Source organism: Podarcis vaucheri (assembly GCF_965113315.1).
Source record: "Podarcis vaucheri genome assembly, chromosome: 4".
Lineage (NCBI taxonomy): Eukaryota > Metazoa > Chordata > Lepidosauria > Squamata > Lacertidae > Podarcis > Podarcis vaucheri.
Window position 1 is genome coordinate 85,485,962 of NC_138762.1, and position 18,536 is coordinate 85,504,497.

An 18,536-nucleotide genomic window follows, 5' to 3' on the forward strand; every position below is an offset into this window, starting at 1 on the left:
CCTAAAGGTATATAAAGAAGGCGCCAGGTAAACTTCCCTCAGAAGAGCATTCCATAGACAGAGAGCTACTGCAGACAAGGCCCATTCTCGTGTTGCCACCCTCCAGACCTCTCAAGGAGGAAGCCACAAAGAAGGGCCTCAGATGTTGATCTAAGGGGACACAGGGCAGATCTGTGAGTGAGGAGCTCCACCGCACACTGCCCCTGCCTTTGCTTGGAGACCCCTGAATTCCAACTGCAGCCAAGGAGAACAGTCCTACGATATCACCAATTTTCTCAGGTAGTCAAGAAGATTATCATGAATGCCAACACGCTGCCCTTACCTTTATGCAATGTAGTCAAAACAGGCAATCTTCCAGGAAAGATAATTTCAATAATAAACCTTGTGTACAAAGAGACACAAACATGAACACGTGAAGAAGACCATGGGAGAACGAAGGACGCGTTTCACCTCAACATTTCAGAATAAGACAAGGAGACACAGACCACCTATCATTGTATTTTTCAGCTGGAAATATTAGGGTTGGGTACGAGGACACTGTTGCCCTTTGGATGTTGGGTGACAAGCCCCACCAATCCATGCTTCCTGGAAATGATTGGAATTATAGTCTTGCAATAACTGGAGGGGACTAAGTTGGGGAAAGCTGCTTTAAAGTGTGGCATATCACATTAAGTTAAATGAAAAACAAAGCAAGGCAAAGAAATAAATATGAGAAAGTAAGCCCTTAAGAGGTCCTCGTGATCCTCATTTCACTATATTCGCTATTCCTTCCTGATGGCCCTTGTGTTTAAATATTAAAATTAAAAAATTGGCCTGAAGTCAAATTTGGGGATAAATGATTGATTCAAAGTGTCTGTACATTCATTTGTACAACTGGAATGTTGTGACTCAGCAGTTGTTCTCAGCTCTAAACCTTGACTGCGGACAAGTTCAAGTGTTTATTTAGCACTTTATTGCCCCTTGTCATTTAAAAATGAACTGCTTTGAGTTACTAGCATCCATACAGAGTTTAAGAGGTTAGCAGAGTGTTTCGTTGCTGTAAAAATGCAGGACCACCTTTCAAGCACAGCGGGCATCTTGACCTCTCAATTTTTGACAACTCAGCCAACTCCGAATTTTTCATATTGTTCTGCCAACGCCACGATTTGCAATGGCACATCCTGTGTGCTATCTACTGACGATTACAACAGAGTTTTGAGCACCATTTTAAGCACCGTCCTAACAATTTTGTTGGCAATGGTGATGTTCTCCATGGGCTGCAACGTGGAGCTGAAGAAATTTCTAGGACACATTAGAAGGCCATGGGGCATAGCCGTAGGCTTCCTCTGCCAGTTTGGAATTATGCCTCTGACTGGCTTTGTGCTGTCGTATGCCTTCAATATACTTCCTATACAAGCTGTTGTGGTGATCATCATGGGCTGCTGTCCTGGTGGAACATCTTCCAATATTTTAGCCTACTGGGTAGACGGTGACATGGACCTAAGGTAAGAGATATTGGCTTTCAACGGAATTGCCTCCTTCCCTACAGACCCTCTCAGGTGCTAATGTTGGTGGAGAGTGTCCTTTTGCTCATTCCACTGCCCTCAGAAACTCAGGAGGTTGCAGTCCAGGATATGGCATTCTATGTGGCAGCCCCTAAGTTGTGGAACTTCCCACAGAGTTGCGTCCAGCACCTTCATTATATAACTTTTGGTGAATGCTGAAGATACATCTGTTCTCCTTGGATTTTTACTCTTGAGATGTATATGTTTAGGATCCACCTTATTTTGTTAAGCTTAAGTTCTTTTAAACTGCTTTTCATATTGTATAGTAATGTGTTTTAATGCTAATGTTGTGTTTTCATTGTTCTAACCCATGCTGGGATGTTAGGGTGAAGGACAGGTAATGGAATAAATTTAATAAAGATGATGATAATGATGATGATCAGATACCTGGAACAGGAATAATCTCCAAGGTATCTCACTCAAATCCTTCCCTGAATTATAGTGCCAACTCTGTATACATTAATTACTGAGAAATTATTGCGGCGTGAAGCCACACAATCCAGAAAGCTGCTTGGAACTTGCCTGCATCATGGCTCCATAGAACAGCAAACCTTGATGCCGCGCGGCAAACTTACGCTGAACTTCCCAGAAGGGAGAAACCCATGCAAAGCTGCTGGATGTAGTAAGGTTATCTGGAATGTGTCTGTTGATGATGAACGATTGCATGCTAGTCCATCGGTAAACATATTTTGGGTTGGTATTATCTACTCAGGCTGCTATTCCAGGCTCACCTGCAAAGTTATGGACTCTAACGCCACAGTTACAGCAGCAAGGGCAGATAGAGAAGTATGTTGTTGTTGTTTAGTCGTTTAGTTGTGTCCAACTCTTCGTGACCCCATGGACCAGAGCACGCCAGGCACTCCTGTCTTCCACTGCCTCCTGCAGTTTGGTCAAACACATGCTGGTAGCTTCGAGAACACTGTCCAACCATCTCGTCCTTTGTCGTCCCCTTCTCCTTGTGCCCTCCATCTTTCCCAACATCAGGGTCTTTTCCAGGGAGTCTTCTCTTCTCATGAGGTGGCCAAAGTATTGGAGCCTCAGCTTCAGGATCTGTCCTTCCAGTGAGCACTCAGGGCTGATTTCCTTAAGAATGGATAGGTTTGATCTTCTTGCAGTCCATGGGACTCTCAAGAGTCTCCTCCAGCACCATAATTCAAAAGCATCAATTCTTCGGTGATCAGCCTTCTTTATGGTCCAGCTCTCACTCCCATACATCACTACGGGGAAAACCATAGCTTTAACTATACGGGCCTTTGTTGGCAAGGTGATGTCTCTGCTTTTTAAGATGCTGTCTAGGTTTGTCATTGCTTTTCTCCCAAGAAGCAGGCGTCTTTTAATTTCGTGGCTGCTGTCACCATCTGCAGTGATCATGGAGCCCAAGAAAGTAAAATCTCTCACTGCCTCCATTTCTTACCCTTCTATTTGCCAGGAGGTGATGGAACCAGTGACCATGATCTTTGTGGGTTTTTTTGATGTTGAGCTTCAAACCATATTTTGTGCTCTCCTCTTGGTGGCTATTCCATTTGACCTCAGCCTGACTTTGAAATAACAGGAGAACCCACTACAGTAGTAGTAGTAGTAGTAGCAACAGCTATTAATAATAGATTCTACTGCCATTTGGAGCACACATTTTCCCACCTAAAGTTTTTTTTCCAAATTAGTATTTGTCCTGGAGTTTATCCGATGGGGCAAAAAGCAATATAAGGGGCAATGTACATTAAGAAAATGGTACGGGGTATGTGGTAAGTCACTCTTTCCCCCAGTACTGCTCCCTTGATCTGATTCAGCAACCCCTGAGAGTGTTTTGAGCTTTTTATCGTGGGGGCGGGGGCGTGCAGCAGATGCCATGGCATGCCTCCCAGTGTCTTGAGTAACTTGGCTCTGAAAGAACTTTTCCCCCACCCTAAAATGCTAGGCATATCCTTCATGAAACAAACCATCCCATCAAGGCCATCACCTCCACACCTTGCTTGAGAGCTTCCAGCAGCATCTGACTGGCTGCTTTGAATCAAATAACTTTAGATTAGGATAAATAAAAAAATTCCTTCCAGTAGCACCTTAAAGACCAACTAAGTTAGTTCTTGGTATGAGCTTTCGTGTGCATGCACACTTCTTCAGATACACTGAAACAGAAGTTGCCAGATCCTTCTATATAGTGAGAAGGTGGGGAGGGGTATTACTCAGAAGGGTGGTGGGAATGGGAGATTGGCAGATAGCTGAGATGAGCCTGTTGACGACTCTTAACGACTGCAATAGGTCTTACAGGAAAAGGCAAGGGGTGAGAAGGTGAAAAATGGCTTAGTCATGTATAATGAGATAAGAATCCAATGTCTTTGTTCAGACCAGGTCTCTCCATGGTTTTAAGTTTGGTAATGAGTTGCAATTCAGCAGCTTAGATTAGGAAGAGACCTTGAAGGTTGTATAGTAAGACACACACACACCCCGGCTCAATTTCACATCAGTGATGTCGGTCTCTTTTGGCAGAGGCTGATCAGCCACTATCAGAGATGCAGTGCTAGCATCCCTGAGTGACAGAGGCTGACTAGACTCTGCTTAAACACCTGCAGTGAAGGAGAGCTTCTGTTCCACTGCTGAACAGCTCCTATCCTTGAGACATTTCTCCTAATGTTTAGTTGAAATCTGCTTACTGGCCATTTCCACCCATGCATTCTAGTCCTGCCCTCTGTGGCAACAGATAGCAATTTTGCTCCATCTTTTGTGCATGGCAGCCCTTTCAATATTTGAAGACAGCCGGAATATATGAGGGTGTGGTTGTATTTAATCTCATGTGGCACAACTCTTACATTCTGCATCGGGGGCCATCCTAATACACACATTTGTCTCAGACCTGCTGGACTACCAAGTTGCCTTTGAAACTCCGTAGCTCAGGCAGGACATTTAAAAACAAAGCAAAACACTATACGGTGCAAATATTCATCCCACTCCAGAGATCCTCAGACCCACAAGGGCTGTTTCACAGGCGATCCACAGTGCCGGCCGGATGGCTTGCCAGGGAGAAAGGTCTTCCATATGGAATGCATATGGAGAAACATACAAACTTATGCCTGCAATAACATGTTGCTAGAGCTTGTCTTTTGTCTCCCACACATCCCTTGTGTTTTCTGCACCAGGGCAAAGGATTTTTCCTGGACTACTTTTGTAATAAAAATCTGCACCCACTTCCAACATTAATGGAGAAAAGGAGTTAAATTGTTAAATTCCTTCTCTCCCCCCCCCCCAAGTCTAGCAAAAGACTGAATTGGCCTGTTTTTAAATAGTGCCATATTTAAACACTTTCTGTGATCCTATAATCTCTGCACGGAAGTAAATTCTATTGTTTTCAGTGGGTCTTATTCCCAGGTAGGTGTGCTTAAAGACTTTTGGCCACCATCTTTAAACTTCAATTCTGGCATTTACCAGTTTTGACTTTTCATTGTAGCCAAGAATTTAATTTTCTCAGAACCAAAGGCTTCACATTCTAACTTGGCACCATTTTGTGATTACCCACATAATCCTATCAAACAGCATTCCTTCCTCAATGCTCTCAAGACAAGACTGAAGGGACATAAAACCCCACTTAGCAAGTATAGTACGAACAACCCAGGAGCGGCTCTCAAGGTTCCTGTACTTTTCAGATGACCCTGCTATAGCATACAAGTTCTTCCAAGGGCCTTATGAGGAAGAGGAGAGAATAAGACCTTCTCCAACTGCTTTCAACCAGCAACCTCCTCAAACCAGCCTCCAGGTGTTTTGGACTACAACTGCCATGAGCCTCAGCCAGAACACAGTTGGTTGGCGTTGTAGTCCAAAACACCCACTCCAGAGTCATAAGAACCAGCCTAAGCCATGGACTCACCAACGCAAAAAGTATTGGTAGCTTGCATGGTACAAACAGTAATCACAACCAATTCTCTTGCAGCATCAGTATGACAACATGTTCAACTTTGCTGGCCATGGGAATGATGCCACTTTGCCTCTTCCTTTATACCAGAATTTGGACAGACTACAGCTCCCTTTTAATCCCCTATGACAGTATTGGTAAGTCACATTTGTACCTTATCCCACAGCCAACATTCTCTTATCATACATCTGCAGGGCTCCATGCAACTGAGTTCTTGCGTTGCGTGTTGAGACCCCGCAGCCACCCCCTCGTTGGAAATAACTCACACAAGGACACAGATATTAGGTTTATGTTATTGGGCAAATTTTGGCCACAACTTGTGAGCGGTATTGGTTTAGGCATTGATTGGACTTCCATTGTACAGGAAGTCCAGTAAGGGTAAGCCACCGGTAGGGGGAGCCCTTTTGATGTGAACCAACTCAAGCTCCCCCTGGTGTTCCCGCCGGGGTCGTGTCAAGGCCTTAGCCCCCCAGCCGGGCTTCAGACTAGATCAACACCCCCAGATTCCTTTAACGGAATACCCTTAAGCATGGAGGGGCAGGTGATGGCCACACCTCCCCTCCCCCACACAAGGTCAAACAATGCCTAACCCTAACAAAGTTGTGACGATTGCTACGAGGTAGGCAAAAACCAAGTGGCCAGTGCCAATTTGCCAAGTGGAAAAATTCCTACCAGGCCCCTCAGATAACCAGGGTGACCAACCGAAGTCCATAACCTGCAAAATAGGGAGGGAGGGCAGGTGATTGAGGAAGCGAGCCAAAGAGGAAGTCCTCTGGCTCGCTCCTCTGTTTAAATGGCCCCGGCCACGCCCCTACGGCCAGTGGATTGGCAGACTGGGCTCTGACATGGCTGGGATCCCCCAGGCAATGGGGGACAAAGTCCCCCGCCCCCGGTGGGGAGTGGGTGGCCACGCGGTCCACCACAACTCCTCCCCACTGGGAAGTGGAGTGGATCTAGCGGAAGCCGGCACAGTGAGTCCTATTTGTGCAAGGGGACTTTTACCCCCTCTCCCCCGAACCTGGTCAGGAGAACCCCCAGAACAGCAAACATGGCAAGATGGGACACCCAACAAGCAGAAATGCTTTGGCTGGTGGAACACTAGCTGTAGCATGACATTGAATTCCACCATAAGTCTACAATGCACCATTGACCTCTACACTCAGAAGTGTAGAGCACCTCTGTAGTGCTGAATTAGGGGTTGGTGAGTGTGCTGCTTCATCATTTCCCATTCCCTCACTCCAGATGTGCACACTTATTTGAGCTTCCTCCTAGGCTACACAGTCTGCGCTGGCACAATGTAGGATGGTCCCTCACAATAAGGACCAGAGTGCCCCAGGCTTTTGCCCAGGATGTGTCTTAAATTTCCAGTGGTGCCCTTATAAGTTCAGTTAAGACAGCATCAATGCACACTTCTGTTTTTTGAGGGGATGTGTATCTATGTCTCCACATTATCAATCAACATCCTTTGTGGAAATGGAATGATGGTACTGGTAACATTTGAAGTTTAAATGCTCAGTAGAAGCTGGACTGAGTTGCACCCTGCAGAGTTGCACCCTGACATTTCCAACAGGTGCAAAGATCTCCACAAAATTTACTTCAATTCTGGGATGAATTGTGGGGTGCATTTGTAAGGGCTCCCCGATTTCATGTGGGATGAGATAAAATCAGCAAGAAAAGACATGCTAAACTTATGTTTTAACTAAACGAACATGGAATAGCCATTGTGCCAAGAAAACACAAAACAAACTAATATATGTTTCCAAAAGAACATGGAAGATAGGGAGAATTGTGTGACAAGCAAACTATTATAAATAGACAGGTATGTTTATATCAAGAATCCTTTGTATAAGACTGTGATGGAAAGACTGTCTTCTGGGCCCCTTAACAGATCTGAAGAACAGGCTGGTAGCCAATGTGACCATTAGTATAGTTTGTGGCCAGTGATATTATTCATATACTTAAAACCAAAAGATCATGCCCAGACTGTCAAGTTACCATGTACAAAAAATAAATAAATGTGCAAGCTCTGTCCACAGTTTTTGCTAGCAGAAAGTCCAGACAGGTTGGTAACACAGGCATTAGATGTGGAGTGCTGAAGATTGCTACCAACAAATTCAGATGCTCACTTGGATGTGTTCTGAACCAAACATGATATCATAATGCAGCCATAGCAGAAGTTCTGGGAAAAACAAGCAATCTATATAGTTCTGCACATGTGGTGATAAAGCTTCTGGTGAAACTGATCAACCAAGACAGTGTGTTATGGAATATTCAGTTGCTAAGGAAACTAAACAGCTTGCAGTCCAGCTTCTGTGAGGAGACGGGAATATCTTAGTGTGACTGGAATTAAAACCTCACCCATATTCAGATTGCATATTTGGAACAGGTTCTAGGCTGTAGGGATGCTATGGAATTGGAAGGGTTTAGACACAAGGAATGTGGAGTAGCCAAGAGGGAGCATGAAGAAAGGGTAAGTAGAGAATGAGACTTGGGAAAAATAAGGACAGAAAAGAATCAGCTGAGGCAAGGAGCTAAGAAAGCTCTGAAGAAACTACACAGCACTTGATAGGCATGGGCTGTATATTATAAGAATGAGAAGAGGAATTTTATGGCTGGTTAGGTGATAGGGTGTTGAAAGGAAGAGGAACAATGTAGTCAGTGGCCTGGAAAGCAAGAATGTGAGAAACAATGAAAGGGAGACTGGAAGAAACCTCAAAGGGTCTAGGAAGAAAGTGGGAAGGACTTTGTGGGTGTCAATGGGTTATAGGTTTGCTTGGTGTAGAGTTTAAGCTGTAGTAAGGGAATTCCAGCAGTTGTGGCTTTTGTTTTTAGCAGACCTTTGCAACTGAGCAACTCTAAAGAGGCAATAAGAATGGAGCAATTTCACATATTGGCTACAGCTAACCAGTCAGTTCTTTGGGTATCATATTCTGGTCAACATTTGTTGCCTTGGGATCCAAAATTGCCTTCAGATCTATACCATTCTACTACCAAGGCATGCTGTGTGCATGGCACAATAATGGGACGACAGTATTACTCTCTGCCTCCACTTCCAAGAACCAAGAAGCCATTTGTTTACCGTATTTTTCGCCCTATAGGGTGCACCGGCCCATAGGACGCACTTATTTATGGGGGGGGGGAGAAAGGGGGGAAATTCCCCCCCCCGAGCCCCAAAGAGCAAAGAAGCCAGGACAGTGAGCGGGATGGATCCCACTCACTGTCCTGGCTTCGTTTTTAGCCTCGGGGCTGGGGGTCCGGGAGCGAAAGCGAGGTTGCACGCAGCTTCGCCACCGCTCCCGGAGCTTGCCGGGCTGGGGGGATAGCTTCCTGAAGCCTGCATTCACCCCATAGGACGCACACACATTTCCCCTTCATTTTCGGAGGAGGAAAAGTGCGTCCTATAGGGTGAAAAATACGATAATTTTTTCTTCTTCTTCTGAGAAACAAAATACCCTTGAATGCCACACAACGAGAGAAGCTTTAAACTAGTGCCAGCTATAGAAGTAGAACCCCAAAGGCAAAAATCAATGCTTCAGAGCATTGTAAAAAAAGAAAAGGTATGCCACAGAATGACAACGATTAACCACGGGAGAAATAAAGCTGTATTTTTGTTATCCAGCTGGGTGAACGTGTGACTTTTTATAGGCTATCAAACACAGAGCCAGCATGGTGCAGCAGGCAGTTGTCAGGACTTTGATCAGTGGCACCGTCTCAGGCATGGCAATCCCTGGGTGACCCTGTTAAGGCAATCCCTCGCTCTGTCATCCACAGGAAAATCCCCACCTACACAGCCACGAGCTTCCTGAATGAGATAATTGATTAATATTTGATCCTTCAAGGTAGAAAAGACAACTGTGTGTGAGAAAGCAGGGGAATTGAAATAAAGGGCGCAGGGAGCTGCCTTATGCAGAATACGACCCTTGCTCCATGCCAGAGTTCCACCTGACATTGGGGGGGGGCTCATCGCATGTGCATGACATCACATGTGTGACACATCATGCATGTCGGGAAGAGACCATGAGGAGGCTCAGCCCCTCAGGATTGGTGGGGCTCAGCCCTATTGCCTCATACTTTGGGGGTGAGGTGTTCCCAGCCCCACAGAGTTGGAGCCTATTCTCCATGCAGCCCGTGGCATAGTGTGGGGGGTGCCAGGGGTGCCGGCCGCACCGGGCGCAACATTTGGGGGCGTGCGTTTGGCCGGCCCTCCTAGAGGAAGCAGGAACCCCACTGTCCTCGGACCTCCTCCGAAGCCTGGCGGTGGGGCGGAGAGACCTTCTCCCTGCGCCAGCCTTCGGAAGGCTGCTCCGAAGCATGGCGGTGGGGCGGAGAGACCTTCTCCCCACACCAGCCTTCGGAAGGATGCTCCGAAGCCTGGCGGTGGGGCGGAGAGACCTTCGCCCTGCGCCAGCCTTTGGAAGGATGCTCCGAAGCCTGGCGGTGGGGCGGAGAGACCTTCTCCCCGCACCAGCCTTTGGAAGGCTGCTCCGAAGCCTGGCGGTGGGGCGGAGAGACCTTCGCCCTGCGCCAGCCTTTGGAAGGATGCTCCGAAGCCTGGCGGTGGGGCGGAGAGACCTTCTCCCCGCACCAGCCTTTGGAAGGCTGCTCCGAAGCCTGGCGGTGGGGCGGAGAGACCTTCGCCCCGCTCCAGCCTTCGGAAGGATGCTCCGAAGCCTGGTGGTGGGGCGGAGAGACCTTCGCCCCGCGCCAGCCTTTGGAAGGATGCTCCGAAGCCTGGCGGTGGGGCGGAGAGACCTTCTCCCCGCACCAGCCTTTGGAAGGCTGTTCCGAAGCCTGGCGGTGGGGCGGAGAGACCTTCTCCCCGCGCCAGCCTTCGGATGGCTGTCCTGAAGACTTGTGGTGGGAGCAGTGGCGTAGCGTGGGGGTGCAGGGGGGGCCTGCCGCACCTGGCGCAACATCTGGGGGGGCGCGGAAGAGACTCGAGTGCTAAAATCCACGGGTTAGGGGGCACAAATTACTTGCCTTGCCCCGGGTGCTGAGAACCCACGCTACGCCACTGCATGCAGCTCAGTATTGTCTACACAGATTGGCAGTGACTCTCCTAGGTTTAAGGCAAGGAGTATTTCTTAGCCCTACATGAAGAGGCCAGGGACCTTCTGATGTTTAGAAGACATCTGAAGGCAGCCCTGCTTAGGGACGTTTTTAATGACTGACATTTTAATGTATTTTTAATCTCTTGTTGGAAGCCGCCCAGAGTGGCTGGGGAAACCCAGCCAGATGGGTGAGGTATAAGTAATAAATTGTTATATTATTATTATTATTATTATTATTATTATTATTATTATTATTATATATTGACCCCTTCCCCAAACTTGCATTTTCAAGAGATTGCATTGTTTGGACCTCACCCTTCTCAAGCAAAGAGTTCTGTGCCCAACCTGTCCTCTTCTCCTTCCAGGCATTTCACTGGTAGCACTTGTCATTCCCGCTTCGCTCGGAATATTTTTTAAGCATCGATGGCCCACAAAAGCTAAAATCGTACTCAAGGTAAGGTGTGACATTCCCCAAATGCATATCCAAAAGCTACCCAGAAATGTCAAGGTGTACTGACCTTCTCTTTCCTCCCTCAGATTGGTTCCATTGGTGGTGCCGTTCTCATAGTGCTCATAGCTGTGGTTGGAGGGATATTGTACCAGGGCTCCTGGACCATCACTCCTGCACTCTGGATTATCGGAACCATCTTCCCATTCGCTGGCTATTCGGTGGGGTTTTTTCTGGCTCGCATAGCTGGCCAGTCCTGGCACAGGTAAGGCTCCAGAATACAAGAATGGAACAGCTTCTGTTTCCTTCAGGCTTGATGTATACACACACGTTGGAGTAATGCTTGCAAAAGCACCGCAACAGTTTTGGAACGCTCCAAACATGTTGCAGAACATCTCGTTTTTTGCCATTTTCCGACACACAGCTCTTATGCAGCTACAACGCTATAAGAAATACTTTTGTAAAGTTGTTCCTCAGCATCCCCACTGCGGCAACATTTCGCAAGCTGTGCCCAATCCACTTATCTGGTGCTGTGCACAAGCAAATTTGTCTTCTCATTTCCTGGGAGCTGACTAATGGCTTCAACACAGAGAGGTGACCGGCAAGTCCCTCAATGATTACCCAAAGGACGTCCCATTAGTTTGTGCTGTAGAACAGAGATTTGCAAAGGCCAGTCAAGTTGAGAAGGCACATCAGGGACTGAAATACATGCATGGACAGACAGCACCCTGTTTTAAAGGCCTCGATATGCATACAGGTCCGAGCAGCCGCAAGGTACCTGAGTGGAATGGCAATATAAGATGCACTTCACAGCAGAGTCAGGAAGGTCACTTACTGCTATATCTGCAAATTTAATGTCTCGGTCTTTCTCCCTGTTTTGCAATGTACACTGACACAAAATACATTGATGCAGTAGGATACTAGTCACACATTCATGCATCGCGTAATTGACTCTGGATCAGCTCAAGGTGAAGCCGCCCAGGGCCAATTTCAAGGTGTGCATTCAGAATGCAAGTGAGCAATTTTAGGTGAGGTTGCTCAGCAGGGAAGTTCACACCGATTCTTAAAGAACCCACCGTCCGCCATTCAAACTATTTCCATCTTGCCCTTGGTCAAGTGCAGAGGGAGCTAACATGGCGCTCTCCGAGCGTTGATGGGATTACAACTGCCAGCAAGCATTGTCCATGGTCTGGGTCCTGGGATGTTGCATGTTGTAGTCCAACAATCTCTGGAAGGCATACAGATTGGCTGCCCCTGGTCAAATGCCTGGAGAAATATCCAGTGCCTTCCTTGCTCACTTCGCCAGCCTTCCTATTATTCCAGTCATATCGTTGAGTCCTTGGGTACGGAGTTAAGAGAATGGGAGCTCAATCCTATGCATGCTAACTTGGGATTGATCCCCACTGATTTCAGTGGGTCTCACTGCCCAATATGCACCCAAAGCATTGCATCCTGAGACTTCCCGCAGTCGAAATTTACCTAGTGTATTGCAAATTGAGTAGGTCTACTTTTGCACCACTTTTTTCAGTGTGTGAAATCTCTGGTTTGTTCTGGCCAAATGCAGATTAATAAAATGTAGCCCATAAACATAATAGTGATACAGGCAAGCCAGGCTCATTGTTTAAATATATAACATGAGGATAATTTCTAAAGTGTGTATGTCTTTTTAAAATTTATTGTATAGCCCTAGGTAAATTTAATCATTTTATTTAAATAACAACATGATGATAATATTGCCAGTTCAGAGCTGCTCCCAGCCTACCCAATCATTGCTCATATTTATTTTATTTATTTTACAAATTTTATATACCGCTAGATGGGAAGAGAACCTCTCAGCAGAAGTGCAATTGGCTGTCACACTATCAGGAACACAGTGCCTTTTCAATGTGTACATCACATTATGTTCTGTCAGCACTAATGTGTGCGACATAGTCAGGTCACATTCATTATAACCCTTGTGGAAGGTACCTTTTTATGACCTCGTTTATTTTTCTTAATTGATCTTTCAATTAGCTTTGAAATGCTTTTCAAGCTATATATTTTCATGAAAAAAAATATAATGTTGTAAAGTTATGGTTCTATAACACAAGTAGACCATGGTGTTGTTGTTGCTGTGACATGGCTAAATTGTTTTAAAAAGCTTTTAAAAAATACATAAACCAAACATATTATATCTTTATGACTTTATAGTATGTAATCGCTCTTTTATTAAAGAGAAATTATTTTAGTGCTCATTAAAATGTTAATGTAAGGAATAGATCAATGGGACCATTAAGAAGTGCTCACCGCAGAGATTGTGATCAATATATGCTAAGCTTTGATAAGTTTACTATCTCAATAGGGCACGACCTATGTTAAAACCCCAACCTTTTATAAAGGTGGTGCTAAAGGCATCTACAGTGGTGCCTCGCAAGACGAAATTAATTCGTTCCGCAAGTTTTGACGTCTAGCGAATTTTTCGTCTTGCGATGCACGGTTTCCCATAGGAAACAAAGTCGCGAAACGTTTTCGTCTTGCGAAGCAAGCCCATAGGGAAATTCGTCTTGCGAGGCAAATCGAAAACGGAAAAACCTTTCGTCTAGCGAGTTTTTTGTCTTGCGAGGCATTCGTCTTGCGAGGTACCACTGTATACCTGTTGAGATTCTTGCATATATACAAGTAGCGAAGTTACAGGGAAGCAGGCAGAGGGCCTTCTTGGTAGTGGCACCTGCCCTGTGGAACACCCTCCCATCATACGTCAAGCAGATAAAGAACTACATAACTTTAAGAAGACATCTGAAGGCAGCCATGTATCAGGAAGTTTTTAACGTTTGATGTTTTATTGTTTTGATATATCCTGTTAGCCGCCCAGAGTGACTGGGAAAACCCAGCAAGAAAGGCAGGGTATGAATGATAAAAATTATAATTATAATTATAATTAAATATGAGAATGTTTGGATGATGGTGTTGTGCAGATTCACCATAAAGAGAGAGTGAACGAGATGTGGTGATTTCACAGTAAAAACTTAGGGTGGGGAGTGAAAGCACCCTAAATCTCCCTATGTGGTTGTGTGTGTGTGATTTTTTAATAATGTTGTTTCTTTTAGGTGTCGTACTGTAGCTCTGGAAACGGGGATGCAGAATACTCAGCTCGCTTCCACCATAGTACAGCTCTCATTCAGCCCAGAACAATTGGAGCTGATGTTTACTTTCCCTCTCATCTACAGTATTTTCCAGCTAATACTTGCAGCAATGTTTTTGGGAGGTAAGCCACCCTATGTACACCCCATTCTAATCTCTCTCCCCCCACTTTTTCTCAGTTTGCATTAGAACAAGGGTTTTTACTCCATTTCTTTTAGCACACTCTCTCTCTCTCTATATATATATATAGTTAAAAACAATAACCAAACAGAAAAAGAAACTCTGACTTTGTCAATACAATACTGCTCATAAATGAATTAACAAATCCAAGAATCATCAAGGTTGCAAACCGTACAAGTAAATTGCCTTGTGCTCCCCATTCCCCAACCCATATAAACAAGAGGCCAATATGATCAGTTTGGATCAAAACAGGCCACAACTGTATTGAATACAGATGAAAGATGTTTGGCTTGGGCATGGGGCAATTGAAATACTTCCGGCATGCCCGCATAGGTCAATCCAGGAGGGGGTTCGTAAGATTTACATCAAACAAGGTCATCCCCACAGGGACCGCTGTCTGGCCCTGGCCCCGCGTGTGCATGTGGACATGACCACTCTCCCCAGATCCCTTTAACGGAATACCCCAGCCTTTGGAGGTGCAGGCAAATACAACCTCCCCTCCATCCAAGACAAAGGATCGCCCCCAAAGGGGTGAGTGGACTTGGCTGCCAATCCAGTCATAACCTTTGCTGTTGTCCAACAACGTAAGCAGAATATGTCACCTGGCTCAGCTCAAACATCATACTAAAACACGGATGTTAAAGCTTAACCGTTTGGTGCAGTGTCTGAATTGGCAAATCAGCCAGCAAATCGGAATCAGAAGCCACGATTAGCAAACCATTGTTGCAGGTGTGGCTCCAGCTTCGAAGGCCACTGCACCTAGGGAGAGAGGAAACAGAAATAAAAGGCTAACAAACTGCTCTAAACCATTACATGGAAACTCACAAAGTTTTGCGCGTTGACTTCAACAAGGCCTTCCACCGCCTGCCTTGGCCGTAATTTCATCTCAAGACTAGTGTTCATGATTTATTGTTCATCTCTCAGGGGTGGCTATTGAGCCATACAGCAGCCACATATACCCAGTATTGTTCACTTCCCTTCCAGTCTACAACTCTCTGGGTTGTGCAAATGAGACCTTAAGTTGTGTGCAGTGTATCATCTTAATGACTCACCTGCACCATGCATTTAAAGCAGTATCCTACCACTTTAAATAGCCATGGCTTTCCCCAAAGAATCCTGAGAACTGTAGTTCGCTAAGCTGCTGAGAGTCGTTTGGAGACCCCAGAGCTACAATCTCTGGGAAGAGAGGTTGGCTGTTAAGCACTCCTCAGCATTAGCAAGCAATACCAGCCTTAAGGACGCAGGTGACGCTGTGGGTTAAACCACAGAGCCTAGGACTTGCCAATCAGAAGGTCGGCGGTTTGAATCCCCGCGACGGGTTAAGCTCCTGTTGCTTGGTCCCTGCTCCTGTCAACCTAGCAGTTCAAAAGCACGTCAAAGTGCAAGTAGATAAATAGGTACCGCTCCGGCGGGAAGGTAAACGCCGTTTCCGTGCGCTGCTCTGGTTCACCAGAAGCGGCTTAGTCATGCTGGCCACATGACCTGGAAGCTGTACACCGGCTCCCTCGGCCAATAAAGCGAGATGAGCGCCGCAACCCCAGAGTCGGTCATGACTGGACCTAATGGTCAGGGGTCCCTTTACCCTTTACCTTTACCAGCCTTAACAACAACAGTGCACTATTAGCTATATCTTCTCAGAAGAAAGTCCCATTTAGTTCAGTGGGGCTTACTCATGAGTAAGCGGGTACCAGATCACAGCCCAGCTCTTCCTTGATACACCAGGTTTGGTTAAGTGCTGAAATGCTTTCAATCCTGTCTATTATGACCTTTGACATGTCGTGCCAATGTTGTTAGTCTACCAGGTGCACAAAAGGTATTTTGCTGATCCAGACTCAACCGGCGAGGAGAACGAACCTGAATCAACGCAGGAGCCAACACACAATACGATGAATGGAGGATTTACTTTGGAGGAGGGAGGAGGAGGAGAGAAGCACATGTCAGCGACTCCCAATGGAAGAGTATAGCCTTGAGCAGGCTGGCTGAAGGCAGGCTGGGAGAGATGCATTGGACTGTGGGGGACAAGCCCCTCTTGAGATGGCCATGCTGTATGGTCTGTACTCCCTCCATGTGGAGTAAAAGTGTAAATATGTGAATAGACCATATTTCTTAAAGCTACAACAGTTCCACCCCATCTTCAATTCTCCAAAGGGGCACAGACCCTGAATGGGGACCAAGACACCTGGAATTCCATGCACAGCTTGGCAGGGATTAGGGTGTCCGATAACACTATTTAGAAAATACATACATACATACATACATACATACATACATACATTAAATAAGTGGCTAACTATTTAATGCTCTCCTATGGCTGTAGATTATAAATACCATTAAATCTAAAATCAGTTGGTTAGAGCATCATGCGGATAATGCCAAGGTTGCAGGTTTGATCCCCACATGGGGCAGCTGCACTGCAGGGAACAGGACTAGCTGATCCTCAGGGTCCCTTCCAACTCTACAATTTATGGCTTGGTTATCATTAATCACGACATAATGATCTCTGTCAAAGAGCTGTCGACAGAAAATGTTCAGTCCACCATCTCCTCCCCGGAAGTCCCAATCAATGAGAGTTTCATAGGGAGTAAGAGGTTATTAAGACCTTTCGTGCATGCACCTACAAAGTAGTCTGGCCAGCGTGAACACAGAAGAACTGGGAAATGATGATTGACGCAGCTGATCATTACAGGGCAGACAAATTCATATTCTGAACCGTTATCGTCATCATCAACAACAACATGGGTTTATGAATCACTATCTAAACAACTATCACTAACAACTTCAGCAATGCTCCTCTCTCAAATTAAGCCCTGAATTCCCTGAACTTTTAAAGTTGAGGCACATTGCTTTAGCATCTCCCACTTCACAGATTGGTTACAGGTGGTTCATTCTAAGCAAAGAATGGTGGATAATCCCTCCAGTCCAAATTCATTGTTTCCAAATCATAGGAGCCAACTCCTAGGAGCCAAGATCCCTTGCCCTCCCCCAATAAATTATTTGAAGGGGCTCGTCTCCCCAAAGTTGATAGGCACTGCCATTCAAATGGTTACGCGGACACCGCATCTTGTGATTACCTTGGCCCCCTCAATATTTTATTCAAGTTGACACCTCTGAATTCAAAACCAATGCTGCTTTTTCCAGGGAGAAAAATTTTCTACTGTTTGTGGAATGCTCTCCCCATGGGGGTTTGTCTGGCGCCCTCATTGTACAGTTATATGCATCAGGCAAAAGAGTTCTTCTTCAACCAAGCCTTTGGCTGATGAACAGTCTATGACCTTTTGAATGTGTTTATGGGGGGGGTTAATGGTTTGTTTTGTTCTTGTTTTTATTATGTACTTATGTATTCTGTATTTTTATGCTGTAAATCTCCCCGAGATCTTTCTATGAAGGGCAGTCTACAAATTTAATAAAGAAATAAATAAAATAAAGAAATACTGTAGACAGAGGACTATTTGCTTCAAAGATTCTTAGCCAAAGCTCTAACACATGGAAAAGATCAATTAACCCACTTCTGGGTGCTGTGATTTAATGTGGCAACGTTATTGCTCTGCATTTTCTATTTAAAATATGCATTTGGCAAGCACAGCTTAAATGACGAATCCTAAGCAGCAAGCATGCTATTTTCCACGATTCAGGGAAAAAGAATGTGCCAAAAGCGAAGCAAAGAATGAGTTGCCGTTGTGGGACAGATGTTGAAAAAGAAATGCCATATTCTGCACCATATGCCAAAGTGTGGAGAAACTCTTTCGCCACATGAGTGCACAGCACTTTGCTCCCTTAAATCATCCATAGCATTGCATGTCTCAGAGCAACTGTCCTAGTAAGACAATGCCTGCTGTGTACAACCCTGAAAAAATTAAACATAGAATCATAGAATCATAGAATCATAGAATCATAGAGTTGGAAGAGACCACAAGGGCCATCGAGTCCAACCCCCTGCCAAGCAGGAAACACCATCAGAGCACTCCTGACATATGGTTGTCAAGCCTCTGCTTAAAGACCTCCAAAGTAGGAGACTCCACCACACTCCTTGGCAGCAAATTCCACTGTCGAACAGCTCTTACTGTAAACATGGTGACTAAGACTGCAATCCTTTGCACACTTGCTCGGAAATGCCTTATGATGTACAAATTCAGACTTCTTACTTCCAAATAAACTTCTGTGGGAGGCATGCCCCACAGAAAACAGTGGAATTGGATTTACAGTCCAACCTAAGCATGACTACTTAAAGCAATGATCTGAATCTCTTGTACAGAGATGGGGAAACAGTGGCCGGCCAGATCCATTACCCATCA

At 45.5% G+C, this 18,536-nt stretch overlaps 1 protein-coding gene across 1 annotated transcript; it reads left to right on the forward strand.

Moving 5' to 3' along the window:
- Window positions 1-1,044: 1,044 nt before the first annotated feature.
- Window positions 1,045-17,573, forward strand: SLC10A2 (solute carrier family 10 member 2; the record flags this gene model as incomplete). Its single annotated transcript, XM_082220623.1, has 6 exons — window positions 1,045-1,484; window positions 5,464-5,582; window positions 10,862-10,950; window positions 11,034-11,209; window positions 14,031-14,188; window positions 16,039-17,573. 6 exons carry the CDS (start codon window positions 1,045-1,047, stop codon window positions 16,206-16,208), a joined length of 1,152 nt encoding a protein of 383 aa, XP_082076749.1. The 3' UTR covers window positions 16,209-17,573.
- Window positions 17,574-18,536: the final 963 nt, after the last annotated feature.